General features: G+C 39.3%; 2 protein-coding genes across 11 annotated transcripts in view; both read right to left on the bottom strand.

The window, feature by feature from the left end:
* Positions 1 to 2,089, bottom strand: part of sox6 (SRY-box transcription factor 6) — a 158,724-nt gene extending 156,635 nt beyond the window's left edge. For 3 of the 4 annotated variants that reach the window (XM_086071361.1, XM_086071360.1, XM_086071358.1), the window contains exon 1: positions 653 to 1,090. The gene's annotated coding sequence lies outside the window, so the exon portion shown is untranslated. Of the gene's footprint in view, positions 1 to 652; positions 1,091 to 2,068 lie in introns of those variants that run through there. The other variant, XM_086071359.1, reaches the window with a different exon arrangement.
* An 8,077-nt stretch (positions 2,090 to 10,166) lies between these two features.
* Positions 10,167 to 18,903, bottom strand: part of plekha7b (pleckstrin homology domain containing A7b) — a 69,948-nt gene continuing 61,211 nt past the window's right edge. For 6 of the 7 annotated variants that reach the window (XM_086070791.1, XM_086070785.1, XM_086070787.1 and 3 more), the window contains 5 exons: positions 16,584 to 16,808; positions 16,051 to 16,184; positions 15,164 to 15,312; positions 12,225 to 12,383; positions 10,929 to 11,069 (listed from right to left, as the gene is read on the bottom strand). In XM_086070791.1, the coding sequence (XP_085926917.1) occupies positions 12,238 to 12,383; positions 15,164 to 15,312; positions 16,051 to 16,184; positions 16,584 to 16,808 (654 nt within the window). In that variant the 3' untranslated portion in view covers positions 10,929 to 11,069; positions 12,225 to 12,237. Of the gene's footprint in view, positions 11,070 to 12,224; positions 12,384 to 15,163; positions 15,313 to 16,050; positions 16,185 to 16,583; positions 16,809 to 18,903 lie in introns of all 7 variants that reach the window. The other variant, XM_086070786.1, reaches the window with a different exon arrangement.

Here is an 18,903-nt window from a genome sequence, read left to right on the forward strand (position 1 = left end):
AAACGCGGATGCCGTCTGTCATTTAAGAAGAAGAAGGAGGAAAAAAAGATAGTAAAAAATTTAGTTTTTGGGTAAGAGAGTCGTGTGCGATGAGACACGAGCGGAGCGGCGGGCGTATGGGGTCTCGCGCGTGCGTTTCACCGCAATGATTGGCGAATACTGCGGTACCGGAAAAGTTGCGTGATACACGTGAAGGTGTCAAAAAGCAACTTAACCACTGGCATGACACATTCAGGATCAAGTGGGAAATGCCGCTGTCATTGATGTCGCGCGTGGCGAACAAGTTATCAGATTGGGAGTTTCAAGCCGGTGTCCGCGTGGAAATGGGTACGCTCCGCGACTCAAAGACAAACCGTGACACGGAACAGCGTTAAAAGTGAATTAAGTGAGGAGAGTCAAGTTTGGAGGTGAGTTTATAGAGGTTGGAGTGAAAGCAAACGCATCTGAGTCATCACTTGTCTCGTGCGCACCTAGCTTGTTGTGGCTAGCGAGTTAAGGTTTTGTTTTTTTGTTTGTTTTAAATACACGCCGCAAAGGACAGTTTAATTAACTAATTTATTTTAAAACCACGCTTCGAGTTGATTTTAAATCAGAATGGCGGAACAAACAAGTAGACAACATGTGGGGGTAACAAGTAAAAGGAGTTGTTTACCTTGACGACGTAAGTCGAGGAGAACGCGGCGCGTGTGTCCTCTCCGTGTCGTAACAAAAATACAAGTGAATGAATGGTACAATTAAAAAGTCTTCTTCTTCTTTGTTGTCGTTGTTGTTCGTTTTTGTTGTTTTTTTTTTTGTCAACGCGGCGCCGGCATCAGAATCAGAGGTCCCGCATGCACTCGCCGAAGTTGCGCTGTCCAAAAGTACAAGTATAGCTTTTGTTGCTCTCTTCTTTATCTCCCTCCCTCTTTTTCAAACTCTCACTCTCTCTCTCTCTCGCTCTCTCTCGCTCGCTCTCGCTCGCTCTCTCTCTTTCTCTATCCCTCTCTCTCTCTCGTGCTGTCAATCTCAACAATCAATGCTCGCTGCCCTGTCGCAGGTATTCAAAGCATTTCCCCCCACGCGAGACATCACAAAGTGAGTGGCCAGGGCATTGATCTGGAGGGAGGGAGGACTTCTTCCTCCTCCTCAATACCCCTCCCCACCTACTCCTCCTTCTTTCCCTCCATCATCTTCCTCCATCCTCCTCCTCCTCCTACCAGATGAGCGCGAGCGAGTCGCTTTAATAAGACTACTAAAATAAAGCTTGCAGTGGACAGACGAGGAAAGAAAGAATGGAAGTGTTAAAACAAAAAAAAACACACACAAAAAAGAAAGAAGAAATGAAAAAATGCTACCACAAACAGGGAGTTGCGCCCCAATGTTGTTGTGTGTATTATGCGGTGACGAAAGGCTTTATATTCTATTCTTTTCTGCAGCACAACTTCGTCAAAAATCATTACAAGTTTTTTTCTTGAGAATATCTGCACGATAAATGATGTGAAGCTGTCCAGAGCTTCTAAATGCGGCTCATACATTTGTCAGAGTAGCCGACGTGGATTTCTTTATTTTAAAAACTTCAGTCAATATATTTTAAATGTCGTATTATTCAGTTGCATTCCATAATCGCAACTGGAAATAACATCAAGAACATGTCTTAGAAATAGCACATAAACGGAAAAATACACGCCACAAAAATGTTCCAAATGAGGCAATAACTGAATAATTTCGGCTATTCCACGAAGATTATTATTATTATTATTATACAGCATGGCAATTGGTCATTAAATTGTAAAAAAAATATATAGGCTATTTCCACTTTAAAGTTTTAACCACCATGTCAATTGTCACGTTCCAAATCAATTCCGTAGTCTGTTGTTTTCAGATTAAACAAGTATAAAATTATTAGGAATCATATTTGGTTTAGTTTTTTTTAAATCATCAAGTTTACCTCTCATTTTCCAGATTATATTATAAACGCGTTCAATTCATAAAGCACAAGAAACTTTTTGGGGGAGCAGGGTGCGCATAAATAACCGGACGTACCTTAATAAGAAAACTGAATATGAAGGAATATTAAATTATTACTTACACATTGATGAGCCATCAGGAGAAAAAAATGTTGATTCTTATCTGTAGAGTAACATTGAGCTGAAAGAGTGAGTAGAGGGGAAGAGAGTTGAATGTACAACTCAAGGACACCACATCAAATCACAATCCCGCGCTTGCATAATTTGCCCCTAAACTCACCAAAGCTCAGATGTCCCACCACTGTTAACGCCTCACACGTGACCACGAGCCCCCCCATATTCAAACCAAGTGATCTCAAAAAGTTATATTAATATAATTGAAATAAATAAAAAATAGAAAAAGTCAAATTAACTTTTTTTTTTTTTTTTTAGCAATTGTGTGTGAACTTGAAGACTCTCATTATAAAATTATGTTATGGTGCCAATTTTAATAGCAATATAACCCACATGCATATATAAAATCGAGCTCATGTAACGATTCCCATACAATTTATTTAGCGCTAACTTAACTGTATCTGTGACTCGCAGGTTTCAGATGCATGTTTGACGTGCCTCATGCGCCACCTTTTGGTCACTGTTGGTAATGCATTGAGACGTCCTGCAGTCAGTGGATTCAACTTTTTTTATATATATATCCAGTACACTAAATGGACTGTTTGATTTCAAACATTAATTTAAGTAAACATTTTAATAACTTGTATATGCAATGCATTTTAATTGAATCATTTTAGTACATTTGAATAGTTTTTTAGTTTAATATATTTACTGTAAGAACTGACTGCAAAATGGTAGAGTGGCCCACAAAAAATGTCAACTATACGTTTACCCTCATTTTTGATGCGGACATGGTAGTACTTGAAGTATTTTTTGAGTTGGTAATTACTAGTGAAAAAAGTTGGGAGAGATGAGATCAGGACAATAATGTATGCAAAAAAACTAACGGAAAAAAAAAAGTTACTTAATGAGTGCATTCAAACCATCCAGATGTTTTGGGTTTTTTTTGCTCAATTTGAAATTTGATGTGAAAAAAAGTTGTTAAATTTAGTTTGTTAACAAAGTTTTAACCTGAGCAGCGAGATGAATGGACGGTAATGGTGTTGTATTGACAGATGTAGAGTGTTGACATGGTTGCACTCAAAAGATAGTCCGGCATGTTAGTGGGGGGGGGGGGGGCAGCAATGCAGACATATTTGCATATCTTTATAAGCCTTTGATGCATGTTGAAACGCAAGTCTAGCCCATAAATATTTGAAGAGGAGAGTGCATGAAAATCAACATTTTTGTTACAATAAATTAACATGTGTTCGTCTCCTGTTCTGCATGCTCAATGTGAGGGAGGATGAGCAGCAGCCCTCTGCTTTTATTCCAGCTGGCAGTTGTATTTATTTATTTATTTAGCTATTTATTTAGCTATTTATTTAGCTATTTATTTAGCTATTTATTTATTTTTTAAGGAATACTGTATAGCTTCATACACAATTGATAGTATTCCCAAAAATTGGTTCCAATCCACCCTAAACAATGAAATGAGGTCAAGATGTGGGAATGTTTGTTGGAATGTTTACTGACTTGATAAGTGAGGTCATGGTAATTGTTGCTGTCACCATGCAACTATTGCTGTTGTCATACGGCTGTTGTCGTACCTGTTGTTCTGTTCGAGCTAAAAAAAACAAGACCACGCGGTTTCGTTGGAGGTTTCTTCCTCAGAGGAAATTTTTCCTGGTCTTCATTGCCAAGCTCCTGCTCATGTGGGTTTGAGGCAGTTTTCTTGAACATATGGGGAGTGTGCGGTTCTTGACCTGCTCCATCTGTAAAGTGGCTAGAGATAACTTCAGTTGTGAGTTGGTACACATTAAATATAACTGGATTGACTTCAATGGCTCATTCCGGGATTTCACAGAGTTGTGGGGCCCACCCGTCCACGTGGGGCCATTTGGCTGGGCCCCACAAGTTTAGACCTCTTTTTGAGGGTCAAGACTTGGTTTTAGAGTTTAGGTTTGAATTGGGCTATGGTTGAGTTTAGAGTAAGGAAAAGGGGTAGGCAATCATTTTTGATGGTTGGGGTTAGGGGAAGGGGCTAGCAAATGCATTATGTCAATGAGATGGCCCCACAAAAATAGTAAAACAAACATGTGTGTGTGTGTGCGTGTGTGTGTGTGTGTGTGTGTGTGGCTGAACAGAAAAGGGAAAAGGGTGAAGATAACCATCGCATCGAATGAGACATACTGTGACATGAAAAAATCAAATTGCTCAGTACAATATGAGCAAAGCAATTTAGCGCTTATGTTTGTCGGTTGCTTTCAAGTGGTGGCTTGTTTTGTTTTTTGTTTTTATTATAGGCTCCAGTGTAAAAACAAGGAGCAAAATGACACAACAACGGCGCTATGGCATCAGTGTCATACGAGGAGAACGAGCAAAAACAAAATCTGAAAAAAATCATCTTACTGAACAGTCGTGACCGTCATCTTTGTTTATATCTGCATTCTGCAATGTACATTATACACAATACCACTTTTTTTCAGACCAAGATTGAGTACAAATACTTTTATTTGAGTAGATGCAGAGTGCCAATTTTAAAACCTTGTTTTGCAGTTGTGATGAAGAAAAAAAGTGCTTTGTTTTTACTCATTCTTTGTCATTAAATATTGTTCAAAAACAAACTTTTCTTGAACACAAGTTTTACTCAAATCTAACACTTTTCAGTGTTAACAACTTGTCATTACTCAAATTTAAAATGTATTTGTTTTGTATTTTCATATTATTTTATTCATTGTGTTTTATCTTTTAAGCTTGAGATTTAGTTTGGATGGCCCTTTGTTACAGCTGCAGTTATTCTTTAAAGTGCTCTATAAAAAATAAGTTGAACCTGTTGTTATATTCATAACGAATATTGTATTGGTGGTCGTTTGAGCGAATAATTCTTCTGAAGTGAAAACGACGTGGATTGTGTTCGACTTTGTAGGTTGCAACGCTCTTCGCAACGTTGTGTCGTCCAGCTTTCTTTGCAAATGCAGCCGAGAAGCAGCAGCGGCGGTGTTTTTATGATGACGGCTATTCAGCCGTTGCTCCCCTCAGGATTGCTTTTTACAGACATTTTTAATGTATATTGCTGTATTTAATCAGCGGCGCACTCATTTGACTGCTGTAGCAGTGCATGGCTGACAAGGAGAATTAAAGAGGCGGGAGGGGAAGGACATTTTTGCTGCTCCGCTCCACATTTACCACTAAGCCACCGAGCGGGATAAGTGATGTGAAAATGAAGGGATGCGTCGTCTTTTGAGATTTGTAGTTTCTGAATATAAATGCAGGCTGTGGCTTCGTTGTTCTGCAGTTCACAGCGCTGTCCTTGATATTTTTTATGGGGTGAAAAGTGTAAATGTTTGTTTACCAAGACCTTCTTCGGGCACCATCAAGTACGCGTGCACACAGTGACCCACCAGCAAGGGTCACGTGAAGCGACATGATGGCGAAGGGCCATCTGTGATTGGAACGCGACGACTCTGTCACTAGAGAATGCAAAGTTATGCAATTAACCGAGACGGCATCTGCATACATGCAAATTGTCCGCCTTGCAAAGTGGGACGCTCTGTTCTTATTAGTTGACCCAAATCCCTCACTTGTAACTCTGAAGTTCATCAAAGTTTAGTCAGAATCTAATATTTCCTTTCAAGTGAACAGAGAAGCACTGATTAGTCGTGTCGCAATAAGAAGTGCAACATGCCAATTCTAATTACTGCATATAGTTTTTAGGGACGTCCTTACACAGCCCCGAGCAAGCATCAACATCTGCGGCACTCACGACTGCATGTGGACCTTTTTTTTTTTTTACCCCTTGTGGTTTCATGTATAGTGGCATGTCGACTAACTAGCTATCACAAAGCCCATTTTTTGTCTTATGCTAAAAGCACTTAGATGGGAGAGCAAATTTAACAATCAGCAAAAAATGAACAATTCTTGAAGGGGAAGTCTAGCCCAATTTATTTATTTTTTTACAATAATATGTTCTATGCAGCCCGACTAGTCTTAATATGGTATTCTGGTTAATATTGCGTTAGTGGAATATGAGTTAAGCAGCAAAATCCATCTCAGGGGGCGGCCATTTTGCCACTTGCTGTCGACTAAAAATGACATCAATGTTGCTCAGGTCTCAGGTAACAACCAATCGCAGCGCAGCTTCAGAAAACAATTGCGCTCTGATTGGTTGTTGCCTGAGCCCTGAGCAACATTGATGTCATCTTCAGTCGACAGCAAGTGGCAGAATGGCCGCCCCCTGTGATGGATGCTTCATAACTCATATTCCACAAATGTAATATTAATCAGAATATCATGTTTAGACTAGTGATGTCGCATATAACATATTATTGTCAAGAAATGTTTAAGGTTGACTTTCATTAAAAAAAAAGGTCATAAACTCATTAATTTCAATGGAGAAGTGTTTTGAGTTAAGAGTGTGGTCATTGAACTCACATTGAAAGGCACTAGGCCTGGTTTAAAAAAAAAAAGTCAACCAAGTTGAATATTTTGACCACAAAAATACAAAAAGCACAAACATTTTTGCCATGAGGCTTCACTGGCACTATGTATGCAAAAGTGGAAAAGCGCTATATAAATGAAGTACCATTTGTCATCCATAAAGACATTTCAGGCCCTATTTTTGTGCCCAACGGAAGTGTAACACAAAGCGCAATCTAACTGTGTGAATGGGTGGAGTCTTTATTTCTTTTGCTGTGTTGCTAGCTCGACTTACGCCGATAGAAGAATGGGTTTGCCCCATTATGTGCCGTTGTGGGAGGGAACGCATCTGACTGCCGGCCAATCCACACAGATCTCAACTCATTCCATTTGAATTCACCGCAGTTTTTAAATGGTAAATGGACTGCTTTTTTGATGATAATGATAATAATTTGATCAATGAATTGATCTCTACAATGATTCCGAAGGTTTAATGCTTAGATGTTGTCATAATTATGAATGAAACACGATTAATGTACGCTAAGTGCCTTGATCATATCCCATTACACAACCTGTGCCAAAATTTAGACCTGGTTTTAGGTAGTCTAAAATCCATTGCATGGACGCCTGTCTTGGAGAATGTCCATTCTACTGTCCATTAATCATTCGATGGAACAGTCGATCGGATAATCAATTGTAAAGATTGGATAGCGACAACACGTCGCCGTCATGTAAAGCGACTCACTTCTCGGTTATTTTCATCCGTCCATCACACTTCATCGAAACTACCTCTCTATTGTGACAACCATTTTCTGTTTGAAAAATGGTTTCCAAATCAGAACAACAATACATAATGCGTTGAATCAAGGTTTGACATTCAGTCTGCTATTATAGTCAAGAACCGACTGAATTGTCATGCAGCTGTTAAGGTGTATTCAAATAGCTTAATGGGATTTCACCGGAGTATTTTTCCTGAGGTAACAAAGGCTGATGTGTTGCCTTGATGCCGTGCTGTAGATCTGGAGCCGCATTTATTGTCTTTTCAAGGGAGTCGCTAAATGAAGTAAATTTCACTCGGCTCAGCTTGTGTGTGCGCAGCTGATTAAAGAAGGAGCTCTGGGGCATTTGCTTCATTTACAAAGCAATTGCTTTTATGTGGAAAAAAGCCCCGTTGACTGTAGGTATTGTAAAAGGCTGCCGTTTAAGGAGCGTGAGATGAATTCCTTGTTTAATGTAACACAGCACCTTTTCAATACGCGCTTATTGATGTATGTCTTGCCGCTTTAGTGCCTGATTTCATATTTAACATTGTTGTATTATTCCTCAAGGGTGATACGCCTGTAATGGGATGTTTTAAGAATGATATTGTTATATTTCTCAGCCAAAAAAAAAGTCAGCGTTGAGCTCAACTACAATCCAGCTCTGCTCTATTCTTTTTACAGCAGGCGGTAAGAATATTCAGTGGTTCCAAGCTCTTCAATTATTCAGCAAATCACTATTCCGTTTCTTACATATTAAAAAATGTACAGTATGTGAAGCTTGCGAATGATAAAACAGCATAATATGCCGTTTCAAAATCAAAGCACCTATTGCATTGGCCTCCTTGGTTTTGTGTTTGTACAATTGGAGTACAATGAGGATCCCCGCTGCGTGCAAAGGCAGCACCGAGCGTGTTTCTTAATCCCCAAACGTCGACGGCGAGTAACAATCGTATTTATGTCGAGGAAAAAGGGATCACTGGGAGGAAACGCTTCTTTTTCTCTGTGGGGAGAAGCGCCGCTTTAATACAAAAGCAGAGAACAATTTGCAAGGTCGCAAAATCCTCCACATGGCCTCCGTAGGAAAGAATAAAAAGCTTTCAACTGAATGTCAAGTGCTCTATCAACACTCGCATGACTCGTTTCTGCTATGCTTTCTTATTTATTTATTACCTTCATTTCCATTCCTACAAAAATGTGGCTCTCGCGTTAAAAGAAAGAGCTCGTCAGGAAAGGGAGCGTCACGTGTCTGACTTTCATGGGTGAGCATTTCTGGAGCCAGAAAGTATTTAGTCAGGCATTACGGTGGGAGGCCTTGATTGTGTTTAACAGAACATGACCCAATTAGCATAATGGGCCCCTCTTCCATTCCCTTTGAAGTCCAGAGCACGGAATAACAAATGTATATGAACCAGCGGCCAAACGTCAATACATGAAGATGCCACAAAGCTCGTGGGAGGCCTTGAATGAATTTCTGCACAAGGAGGGGAAAAACATCCCACTTTTTATTGCCGAATAAGCAGAACGGAGGCTGCGCGGGGTCTTCTTGCCACCAGGGCCGGTGGGCGCTGTGGGGCCTCTATCCTGCAGGAGAGTCACGGGCGGGGAGGGAGGGAGGGATGGAGGGAGGATGTGGCTGCACCCACTGAGGAGCAGAGGGAGGTGCATCCTCCCTCTCAGGTGCTTTCAAAGCGCACCACGCTGCAGACCACACTGTGTCATTAGTCACCAATTAAAGATAAAAGTGGGAAGGGCGGAGGACTGTGTGTGCGCGTGCATGGAAGGACGTGACTGAAGACTAAAACCTGATACACTGGTGCCTTGACTTACAAGCTCCGTTTGTTCCATGGCTCTGCTCATAGCAAGATACTTTCAATTGAAATGAATGGAAATGCCATTCATCTCTGCAAATAAAAGAGAATTGGAATTCTCCTTCTTGGATGATGATCACTTTTCTACGCTTTTACAGAATCGTCAACCAGATCCCGAGCTGCCCCTAACACCGACAAGGCAAACTCCCGATGGGCCCGCGCTGTACATCCGCTTACAACTTGACTCTTTTGACCCTGCTAAGGTGCCACTGTACGTATCTGTGCACTTTCACTCATCATGATATTCATGATATGCAGTTATTAGTTGAAATGGAGACATACAGCAGTTCATGATTTAGATATGTGCATTCTATACTTCCACTTATTAGCGTGGATGGAAAATGCATGTACAGTCTAAGCAAAGGAATGGAAATAAGGCTTTGAATTTTTTGGGATCCCCCTCCAAATGATACCATGCAGATGAACAAGTCACAACCGTCAATGTGGAGAATGAAAGAATACGTGGGGGTCATAATGAGGGCGGACTTTGTATTCTTCCTTCGGACTAGTGAAAGCATGACAAAAAAAAAAGGGCTAATTTAATTTAAGTGGTTGGTTTCATTTAACTAGCTAAATGCACAATTTCCACTAAACACAAACATATAACGTAATGGTTTTGCCACCATACAGACCGACTTCAAAGTAAAATCCCACCTAGGCTAATGCATTGACGTCAATGTATTATTTAATCCGTTTCATTTTGAAGTTAGCCTTAGCGTAGGCGGAGTATGTTTGCAGCTTCCCTGACGTGTGAAATCAAGTCATTGTTGTTAAAGTCCAAGTCGAGTTGCAAGTCTTTTAACATTTTGTCAAGTCGGGTCTAACGTCGTCAAATTGATGACTCGAGTCCAAGTCACATGACTTAAGTGCACACCTCTGCTAAATAGTGACAAAGACGGTGTTATTGTCGCATGGCTGAGAAGCTGTTGGACCACAAAGTACAATATGTCCTCCAAAATGTTGTTCTTACTGCAATCCAGAATTCCATTCAAATGACTGTAACATTAAGGTCACTTTTGATGCTATTGTGACAAGTGAGGCAATAGAGGGCGCTGTTGTGAAAAAAAGGTGAAAAGGTGTTATTTGTATAGTCAAGTGTGGTGATCAATTTATTAGAAATATCACATTTTTTGTAATCACATTTCATAAGGAAAATAGCCTTTGTTGCCAAGCAGTGTTGTTTCATTTCAGTTCAGTTTTATAATAAATTGCATCGACTATTCACAAAAAAAAAATTCAAATGACATCCACCAGCCCTAAGGAGTCAAGCAATTTACATTTCCAAGTCGAAGTCTTAACTTCTTAAATGTTGTCAAGACGTAGCATTAGTTGCTCATTATTGAACACCTTTGTCACTCCATGTTCCATTCTGTCCATTCAAACTGCAAGTAAGACACATACAGTAATGAATCCAATTTGTGTGAAATGGCTTTAATATTCATATTTTTGTGCGACCTTCACAGTCCCACTCAAAATATGTGAAATGTTACTCCATCTGGATGTAGGCAAAAATAAAAGCTAAGAGAAGAATACAGTGTTATGTGGTAGATATGTACATGATATGATATTGTTTGAAAATCACCCCCCCCCCCAAAAAAAAAAACATCTTTCTTTGTGATACAAATCTACAATCATTACAGATTCAGTCCTTCATGTTTTTGACATGATGTACATGAACAAACAACAAAGGTTGATTCATAGCCAACTACAAAATATTTCAGTCATTTTTACAGTGAGCTCAAAGTGCAATAGCATGTATAGAAAATATATTTTTCAAGAGTTCAGTGCTGCAGATTTCTTTTTGAAACCAAAAATCCATTCAGAGGTTGTTGGCGCTGTATGAGGAGGTTAAATATGTTCTACATTCATCTAGTGATGTATGCAAATATATCCAGGATTCTTCAAAAGCTTCTTCTCTTGAAGAATCCTGACGTTTGTTGCCATTGTCATGGAGGACCTCAAGTGTCCAGAAATTGCTTGAGCTGAAAAAGACAAAAACAATACATTAACCATAGAAATGAAAGATAAAAGTTGTGTATTCATTTTTCAACTCAATGTGTTTATTTGAAGAAAGGCTTCTAATTAAGAAGAGGTCTTCTTGTGCAAAAGCTTGAGCAAGAGAGAACTTCATAAGCCAAGCCATAAAAAAAATAATAATAATATTTGATATTTGGCAGAATATAATTCTGATACCGATTAATCAAAGGTAAACCCAAAAAAATCTCTGCGATTTTATATTGTATGCACCCTTACTAGTCTAAACGTGTCATTCGGATTAATATTGCGTTTGTGGAATATGAATTAAGCAGCAAAATCCACCTGTTTTTATTTATCTCACGGGCGACCATTTTGCCACTTGCTGTCTGCTGAAGATGACATCACAGTTGCTCAGGTAACAGTCACTCAAGACTCACCTGTTTTCTGAGTGTTCATGTGATGTTCGCAGGCTGAGCTGTGATTGGTTGTTAACTGAGGCGTGAGCAACGGTGATGTCATTTGCAGTCGGCAACAAGAGACAAAATGGGCGCCCCCTGTGATGGATAAAAATGGGTAGATTTGCTGCTTTATTCATATTCCACAAATATTTTTTTTGGGGGGGGGTATTTTGGGGGGAGTCATTGTTTTTGTCTTATGTTGTAGATTTTTAATGTGTTTTTAAATCTGCCTATTTTTACCCATTATAAAAGCTAACATTGGATGAATAAATCAGTCAGCTGATAATCAATTGGGCCTTAATAAAAACCCATTTAAAAAAATTGCTGAGAAAAACACTCTATGGCCAGATGGAAAACGATGAAATGCAATTTTGAAATAATACTTTTGTAGATAACACCGTACCGTATGCGTCAATCACAACAATGCTGTAATTCCATTGTTTTCCCGCCAGTGCAGGAGTTAAATGGAATGCTGCTTTTTCAATTAGTGAACACGCCAGGTGTTAAATCACTCAGCGACTCTTCTGTTAATTACATAAACCTTCTTTTGTCAGCCATTTACGAATATTTGAGCCAAAGCACAATTTTCACACAATTATCACTGTGGGGAAAGCAGATGTCGATTATCCTGGGAGCAGATACATACTGTACTGTACAGTTAGCACATGCAGACTTCCAAGAAAACATGCAGTTCAGCCTTACTTTTCTTCTTGTATCACACAAACGTGTAGTGAATCCCGTTGCTTAGAGGGGAGGAGGAGGAAGGCGCCACAGATACAGGAGGGAGAGGAGGAGGGGGAGGAGGAAGAGGTGGAGGGGGAGGCGGAGGAGGCGGGACGGGGCTGTTAGCCTGTGATGGAACTAAAGACGAGAGACATAGAAGGAAAAGGGACGAGGAGGAATGATATGGGCTGCTATATAACTCAACGCCAGCATTTACAGAAGTAATGAAAACAAGGTGTGTCATGTGTCATCCACTTTTAGAAATGATATGCATCAGTATATCACAGACATACAATAGATTACAATAAACCAACCACACAAGACCATGTAAATAGCTCAAACCCACTCACATAAGTGTACAAGTGAAATATAAGTGACCATCTTTTTTTACATTTTACATTTTTTATGTAATTTACAATCGGTGTTATTATAGTACAAATGGATATATAAAAAAATATTAAAAAAAAAAGTCTACACAACACCCCTGCTAAAATGCCACGTTTTTGTAGTATAAAAACTAAATCATTTAAAAACTTTTTCTTACATTACTGTGACTAATAACATGTTCAACTCAACTGTTGTTATTTATTATTATTATTATTATTATTTAATTTCCTGAAACAGTCCCATTATGCTGTCACCACCAAACTTCACTGTCAAGATGTGTGCACATTAGCGCAACCATATTACTTCAGTTGTTTATTTTATTCGCAACGCTCTAAAAGATTTTGAGTTGTACGTGTTACACGTCATATTAATGGTGGAAAAAGTTTTGAAACGATCCACTTGCTTTTCTTTTATATCACAAAAACTTGACATTTGAAGTTGACAGGGGTGTGTAGACTTTTTTTTTTCTGTCCGCTGATGTCCATTTTAGGCCTTTTTTTCCGCTTACAAATACCCAAATCCAAGTGCATACATAGGAATGAATACATATCAGAATTTATTTGGGGGGTGGGGTCTGACATACTACATTAAAATAGTTGTACTGTCTTAGTTGTACTACTTAATTGTGACTATTTACAGAGGTGGCAAATCCAAGTCCAGAAAGTAAAAACCCTGCCACAGTTTGGCTTTAGGACCTGACAGCTAGATCCCTAGCAGGTAAACGAGCACCATGGGAGTTAGCTAGTGTGCAACCTAGCTAGCTAACACCTGAAAGTAAAAACCCTGCCACAGTTTAGCCCTTCATGCTAGCTAGATAGCTAGCTCCCTAGCAGGTAAATGAGCACCATGGGATGTAGCTAGCTAACTAGCACCTGGGGCTAAAGCCAAACTGTGGCAGGGATTTTACTTTCTGGACCTGGATTTGCCACCTTTTTACCATGTATGATCTAATACTTAATCAAAATTGTTAATACTGTACAATAAATCGTAAAAACTTCACTTTTAACTTTTTACATTCTGATCACTACCATAATTTATCATATGTTCATCAGCAGCATTCATGTTGCTGATTGGCTGAGAGGAATCACATGGTTCAGGATGTGGCCACATTTTGACTTTCCCAAATGTGCTTTTTCTTTGCACTATAAAATGTTACTATATGTAAATTGTAATTACTATGTTACATATAGTCCTGTTGAGGAACGCTATCATGCATAATAGTATGGAAAAAGACGGCAAGACTGATTTCAATTGAAGGCTGTGAAAGGGCGTTAGTACTTTCTTTCCCCTCTCCTCTGACAACATGCCACCAGTTATATTCTCTGACATTGCTCCACGCTGGAAATAATGTTATAATTGTTGACTTTGCCTCAGCGTGCTGATGAAGCCTCCAAACGGCTCGACAGCTTGAGTGCTGCCGTGTGTGACAGGTGTGTGTGCGCGGGTGCGTGCGCGCGCGCACCGGCAACTCCCGCTGCCTGGCTGCTGTAGAGCAGGAGAAAGATGAAATGTGAGCGCAGTGTCTTTCATGCGGCTTCAGAGAGGTGCCGTGCCTTCAAAGAAGTCTTAATGCTATGCAGCGTTTGACTGGGTCATTGATCAGCACACAAAATGGCCTCATCCAGCGAGTCCTCCCCCGTTTCAAACATTCCACACGGACTGCAATTAGACGCCATGTGAGCTCCTGACACGGAATAATGTCAAGTTATTAAGGAATGAAGAGCCCTGCTTGAATCGACACCTTCTTCTCCGCCTTCCATCATTTTCAAACCATCGGGACCATTTTCTTATTAAAAAAAAAAAAAGGCTAATTTTGCCCTCCTTATACTAAATACAGCAATTTAACATCTCGTAATATATTCCAGTAAAATGAGAGATCTACACTTAAGTATAATTTTTCCTTGTCTGTACTACACTTGTTATTCATATTTCTGCCAACTTTAATTTTTACACCACTTCATTTTAGAGATAAACCAATGTGGGTTTTTTTAGGGGTTGATATCGATACTGATCATTAGTAATGCTGATTACCAATATTTGGAGCCGATTTTCATTTTCAGTAAAAGGGGAAAATATTGGCGTAAAAACAAACAAACAAACTAGTGTGTTGAAATGTTCACGTTTGCAATATTTTATTGCAGTGTCATCAGCATGTCTTAAAAAGTCTACTAAAAACTTATACAAGTAAAATAGCTCCCTATAGTTTTCTATAACAAATGTAATGGTCAGGCTAACATGCGATAGCTAGCTTAATAGCTAAATTAGCCAACACAGAGATCTTTAACTACTATGAAATTTAAATAAATTAAAACATAGGAAAAATGTGAAAAGCTCCTTTTTAAACATAATCTTACTCTCCATACTGAATTACTTTTCATATCAGGAAATTACTTTTGATACCTAAGTACAGAAAATGTCCGACATTTTAATACTCCCAATCAACTCTACAAGGTGACTTTAATTTCTATATGAAGACACTTGAACTTTTACCAAGTAAGGCATTCAGGTACTTTACACAAGACTGGTCTTACCTGTGACCCGTTTGCTCTTGAGGGAGGCCTCTGAGGCCAGCATGTAGGACATGGTGATGATCCTCTCCTGCTCCTGTAGAACCGAGTCCAGACCCAGCAGGCTCACTTCAGACTTGTCGGCACATAATGCTGGTGCCAGCTTCTGAACACTGTAACATGCACACAGGAAATTAAAATGACGCCGTATTAACATTTACTGACAAAAAAAACTAACAAACAGGTTTGTTGTTTTAGCAGCGCTTACTTGTGTTGTTAAAGTGCAAATACAACCACAAAATACCAAAAAACAACACGCAAAATGGCACTTACGCTTGAGAAAAAGCAGGAATCAAAATAATTGTCAATGCCAACATAAACATGTCCTTCATGTTGTTTTACTATGTCAACAAGACTGATGTCACATATGCTGTTAAAATAGCAAAGCTCAACGTGTTCTAATACAGTGATTCTCAAACTTTTTACACCAAGCACCACTTTGACTAACTTTAAAACTGTATAGTTAAAAAAAAAAAACATTCTAAAAAGAAAAAAATATTAATATTATTGTAAGCCACTGCAGCACATTGCGAATACTTACATTAACACTGTGCTTAAATATAGGATAATGAAAGCATTGTAATATATATATATATATTAAATAGTGGCTTTTTCAAATGGTACTTGGTCTGTTTGCACTCCGAAATCACTTAGCCAACTCCTCTCCTATTGGATGTGCTGCCTAATGTCACCACGATGCCGCTCCCAAGTTATAATTTTTTATGGACACTTTGAACATTTAATTCAGAGATTGTTTCGCATACCACAAGAGGGAGCCCGCTAGCCATATTCAGAATCACTGGTCAAAAATATGTTTATTTTTTTTTCCTTTTTGTATTTCTATAACTAACCTGGATTTTGCCAAAATGCTCTTGATCCGTTCCACCTTCCGATGACGGTCCTCCATCTCCCGAGGACTCAGAGGCTCCTCTGGCTCTAAATCCACATATCGCTCTGGAATCAACACCTTCTGCGGCTTTGACAGCTGTGCAAAGAAATCAGGGGGAAAACCTTAATTAGCATAATCGTGCATAACAGTATTAGAAGTGTACACAGGGTCAAAATTCTACGAGGAGAGAGTTATCTAAATATAAAATGTCTGCCACATTTGAACTCTCTGTACTGCTTATACTACTTGCACTCTGACGAGAAGCGCCACTGCCACCTACGAGAAGGAATGTGCAATTACACTTTATTCTAGTAGGCTATGTTAAAAAAATAAAAAATAAAAAATAAAATTCCCTTGCGTCACATGTGTCCCAAACACTCACTGGGGCCGAACCCCCATTTGAGAAGGATTGTAATAGATTAAAGAGGTTAGCCAACTGTGTGGGATAACACTATTTATGTGCCTGCACTAAAAGCACAAGGTCACTTGCTGTACCTCTTTGATTAAATTGGCATCATAATCCAATGTTTCCAGGCCGTCGTGCGTCTGAGGAGACCCGCTCGCGGAGCTGAAGCTCAGCCAGTCGTCGGAGTGCGATCGGGGTCTCTCTTTGTGCTCGGGGGGCCTCTCCTCCCCCTGGACGCTCCTCACCGCCTGAGCCTCCTCGCCCTGGACGGCCCTCTCCAGCAGCTGTAGGTCAAACTCCTGCTCTCTCCTCCACTGCACGAAAAGACACGCACACACACACACCACGTAAACACACCAGGTTATCAGTAACAGGCAGAAAGTCAAGACTATGGAAGAGCAATTATTTTAAATAGCCTACTGTACTTTCTATACAGTTTAAGATCCGTGTACTAGTATACTTTTGTCCGCACTCCACCTTTTAAGCTGCTTGGTTAAAAATAAAAATAACCCATATTGGGAAAAATACATTATTTTTAACCCAGTAGTTTGAAAAGTGTCATAAGTAGTATTAAGTTAACTCGAGACCCGACTAGTAGGCAAGTGTACATACTAGCAAGCTCCTAGTATCAAAATTCCCACTAGCAGTTTTGCCTCATTAACATGTCCTATTAGTATTCCAAAATGTTTATACAGTAGTTGAAAACACATTACTAGTACTTGTTCTACTAGTGAGGACAAAGAGTGTAGTCATTCATGGATCTTAAACTGGATATCAACAAAATGCTCAGTATCCTTTCTTACACTAGTAGCACAGAGATGTCAGCTAGTTTTTGCCTCACTAGTAACATGAAGTTGTCCTATTAGTGAGGATAAGGGTGTACTAGTACATTAACAAGGATGGCGTTATGTCATACAGCAGTGTTGGGGGGTCATCACTAGTAAGACAACCATTTTACAAATGTGGTGAATTCTTACTAGTGAGTACAAGGAGCATACTAGTACACTGATCTTAAGCTGGATATCAGGGACATTGAATAAATGCTCAAAAAGCTTTAAGGAAACCCGTTTCACATTTACATCTGATCTCCTGCACAGATGTCAGCTCCTGCAGTTTTGCTTTACTAAGAACATGTAGCATTAGTATGGCAAAGTTGCTCAACCGTTGTGCTCAAATACAGAATAGTACACTTATATAGTATAAAACTGTAAATTATTAACAAATATAATAATAATAAGGTTGTACTTTGTGTGTATGGTGTCAAGGTCAAGTAGGGGGAAAAGCGTTGAAACAAAGAAAACATACCATAGCATGCATGCTAACATGCGCAATAGACATGCTACATGCTACATGCTAATGCTGCTAATAAGCTACACACACGGCCAGTAAAGTGCAACGCAGACATACATTAGCACACTCAAGATGACATTCTCACCAAACAAAACTAAAAACCAAAAAGAAAACATGCCAGTATGAGTTCATACATGTTTATTCATTTAAAAGGTTCAACAATTTGAATGAAAACAGTGAGAAAACGCTACCAATGTTTTATTTCCAGAGTTATTTTCTATACAAAATCACTCATGAGACACTTCATTAGGTACACCCGCACAGGCTTGTAAGATCCAATACAAAGCTGCATTATCTTATAAAGACATGCATTTTGGATGCAGCTCTTGTATCGGATCTCATCATGTTGTGGGCTAGCACGTGCTATTATTGGGCTACAAAACACTAACCGGTCATCTTTCAAAGACGAGATCAGCAATGACGAGGTTTATCGTAGTAAAAATCATCAAGTAAAATTGTTATAATGGTGTTACATGAAAAATATATGGGAGATATGCATAGCTCAGATTCTCTCTCTCACACACACACACACACACACACATGCTCACACATAGCATCTACATGATAGACTATAAAAGTATCCACATTATGTTAGTTTAGTAATTTCTATTGGCAGCAAAGATTTGTGTCAGTCAGTCGGATTGTTAATTAAAATATGCAGTTGACAGATTGCAGTTTTATAAAACAAAGAGGTTTTTAAGCTGTGATTGGTTGGTGACCAGTTCAGGGTGAACTCCGCCTCTCACCCAAAGTCAACTGGACTCTCGCACAACCACAACCCTTGTGAGGATAAGCAGTATCGAGAATTGATGGATGGATCGGTTCTTAAGCTTTTTGTGTAACGGATAAAAAAAATAATTATTCAATGACCCCACCCCCCATAGTCCATCATTTTTTATGGGTAAAATTGTTTCAAAATGCTAATCAATTGGGAGTCTTGGAACATATAGTGGGTTGATGACAAAATTCTATTCAAATGATATACCCAAATTTGTACTGTCAGAACACAGCATAGTCGTTCGGTAACATATGCTGCCATAATCATAAAGTCACAATTAC

Source organism: Leptonotus elevatus, chromosome 3, assembly GCF_054856555.1.
Source record: "Leptonotus elevatus isolate MCC_2025b chromosome 3, RoL_Lele_1.0, whole genome shotgun sequence".
NCBI lineage: Eukaryota > Metazoa > Chordata > Actinopteri > Syngnathiformes > Syngnathidae > Leptonotus > Leptonotus elevatus.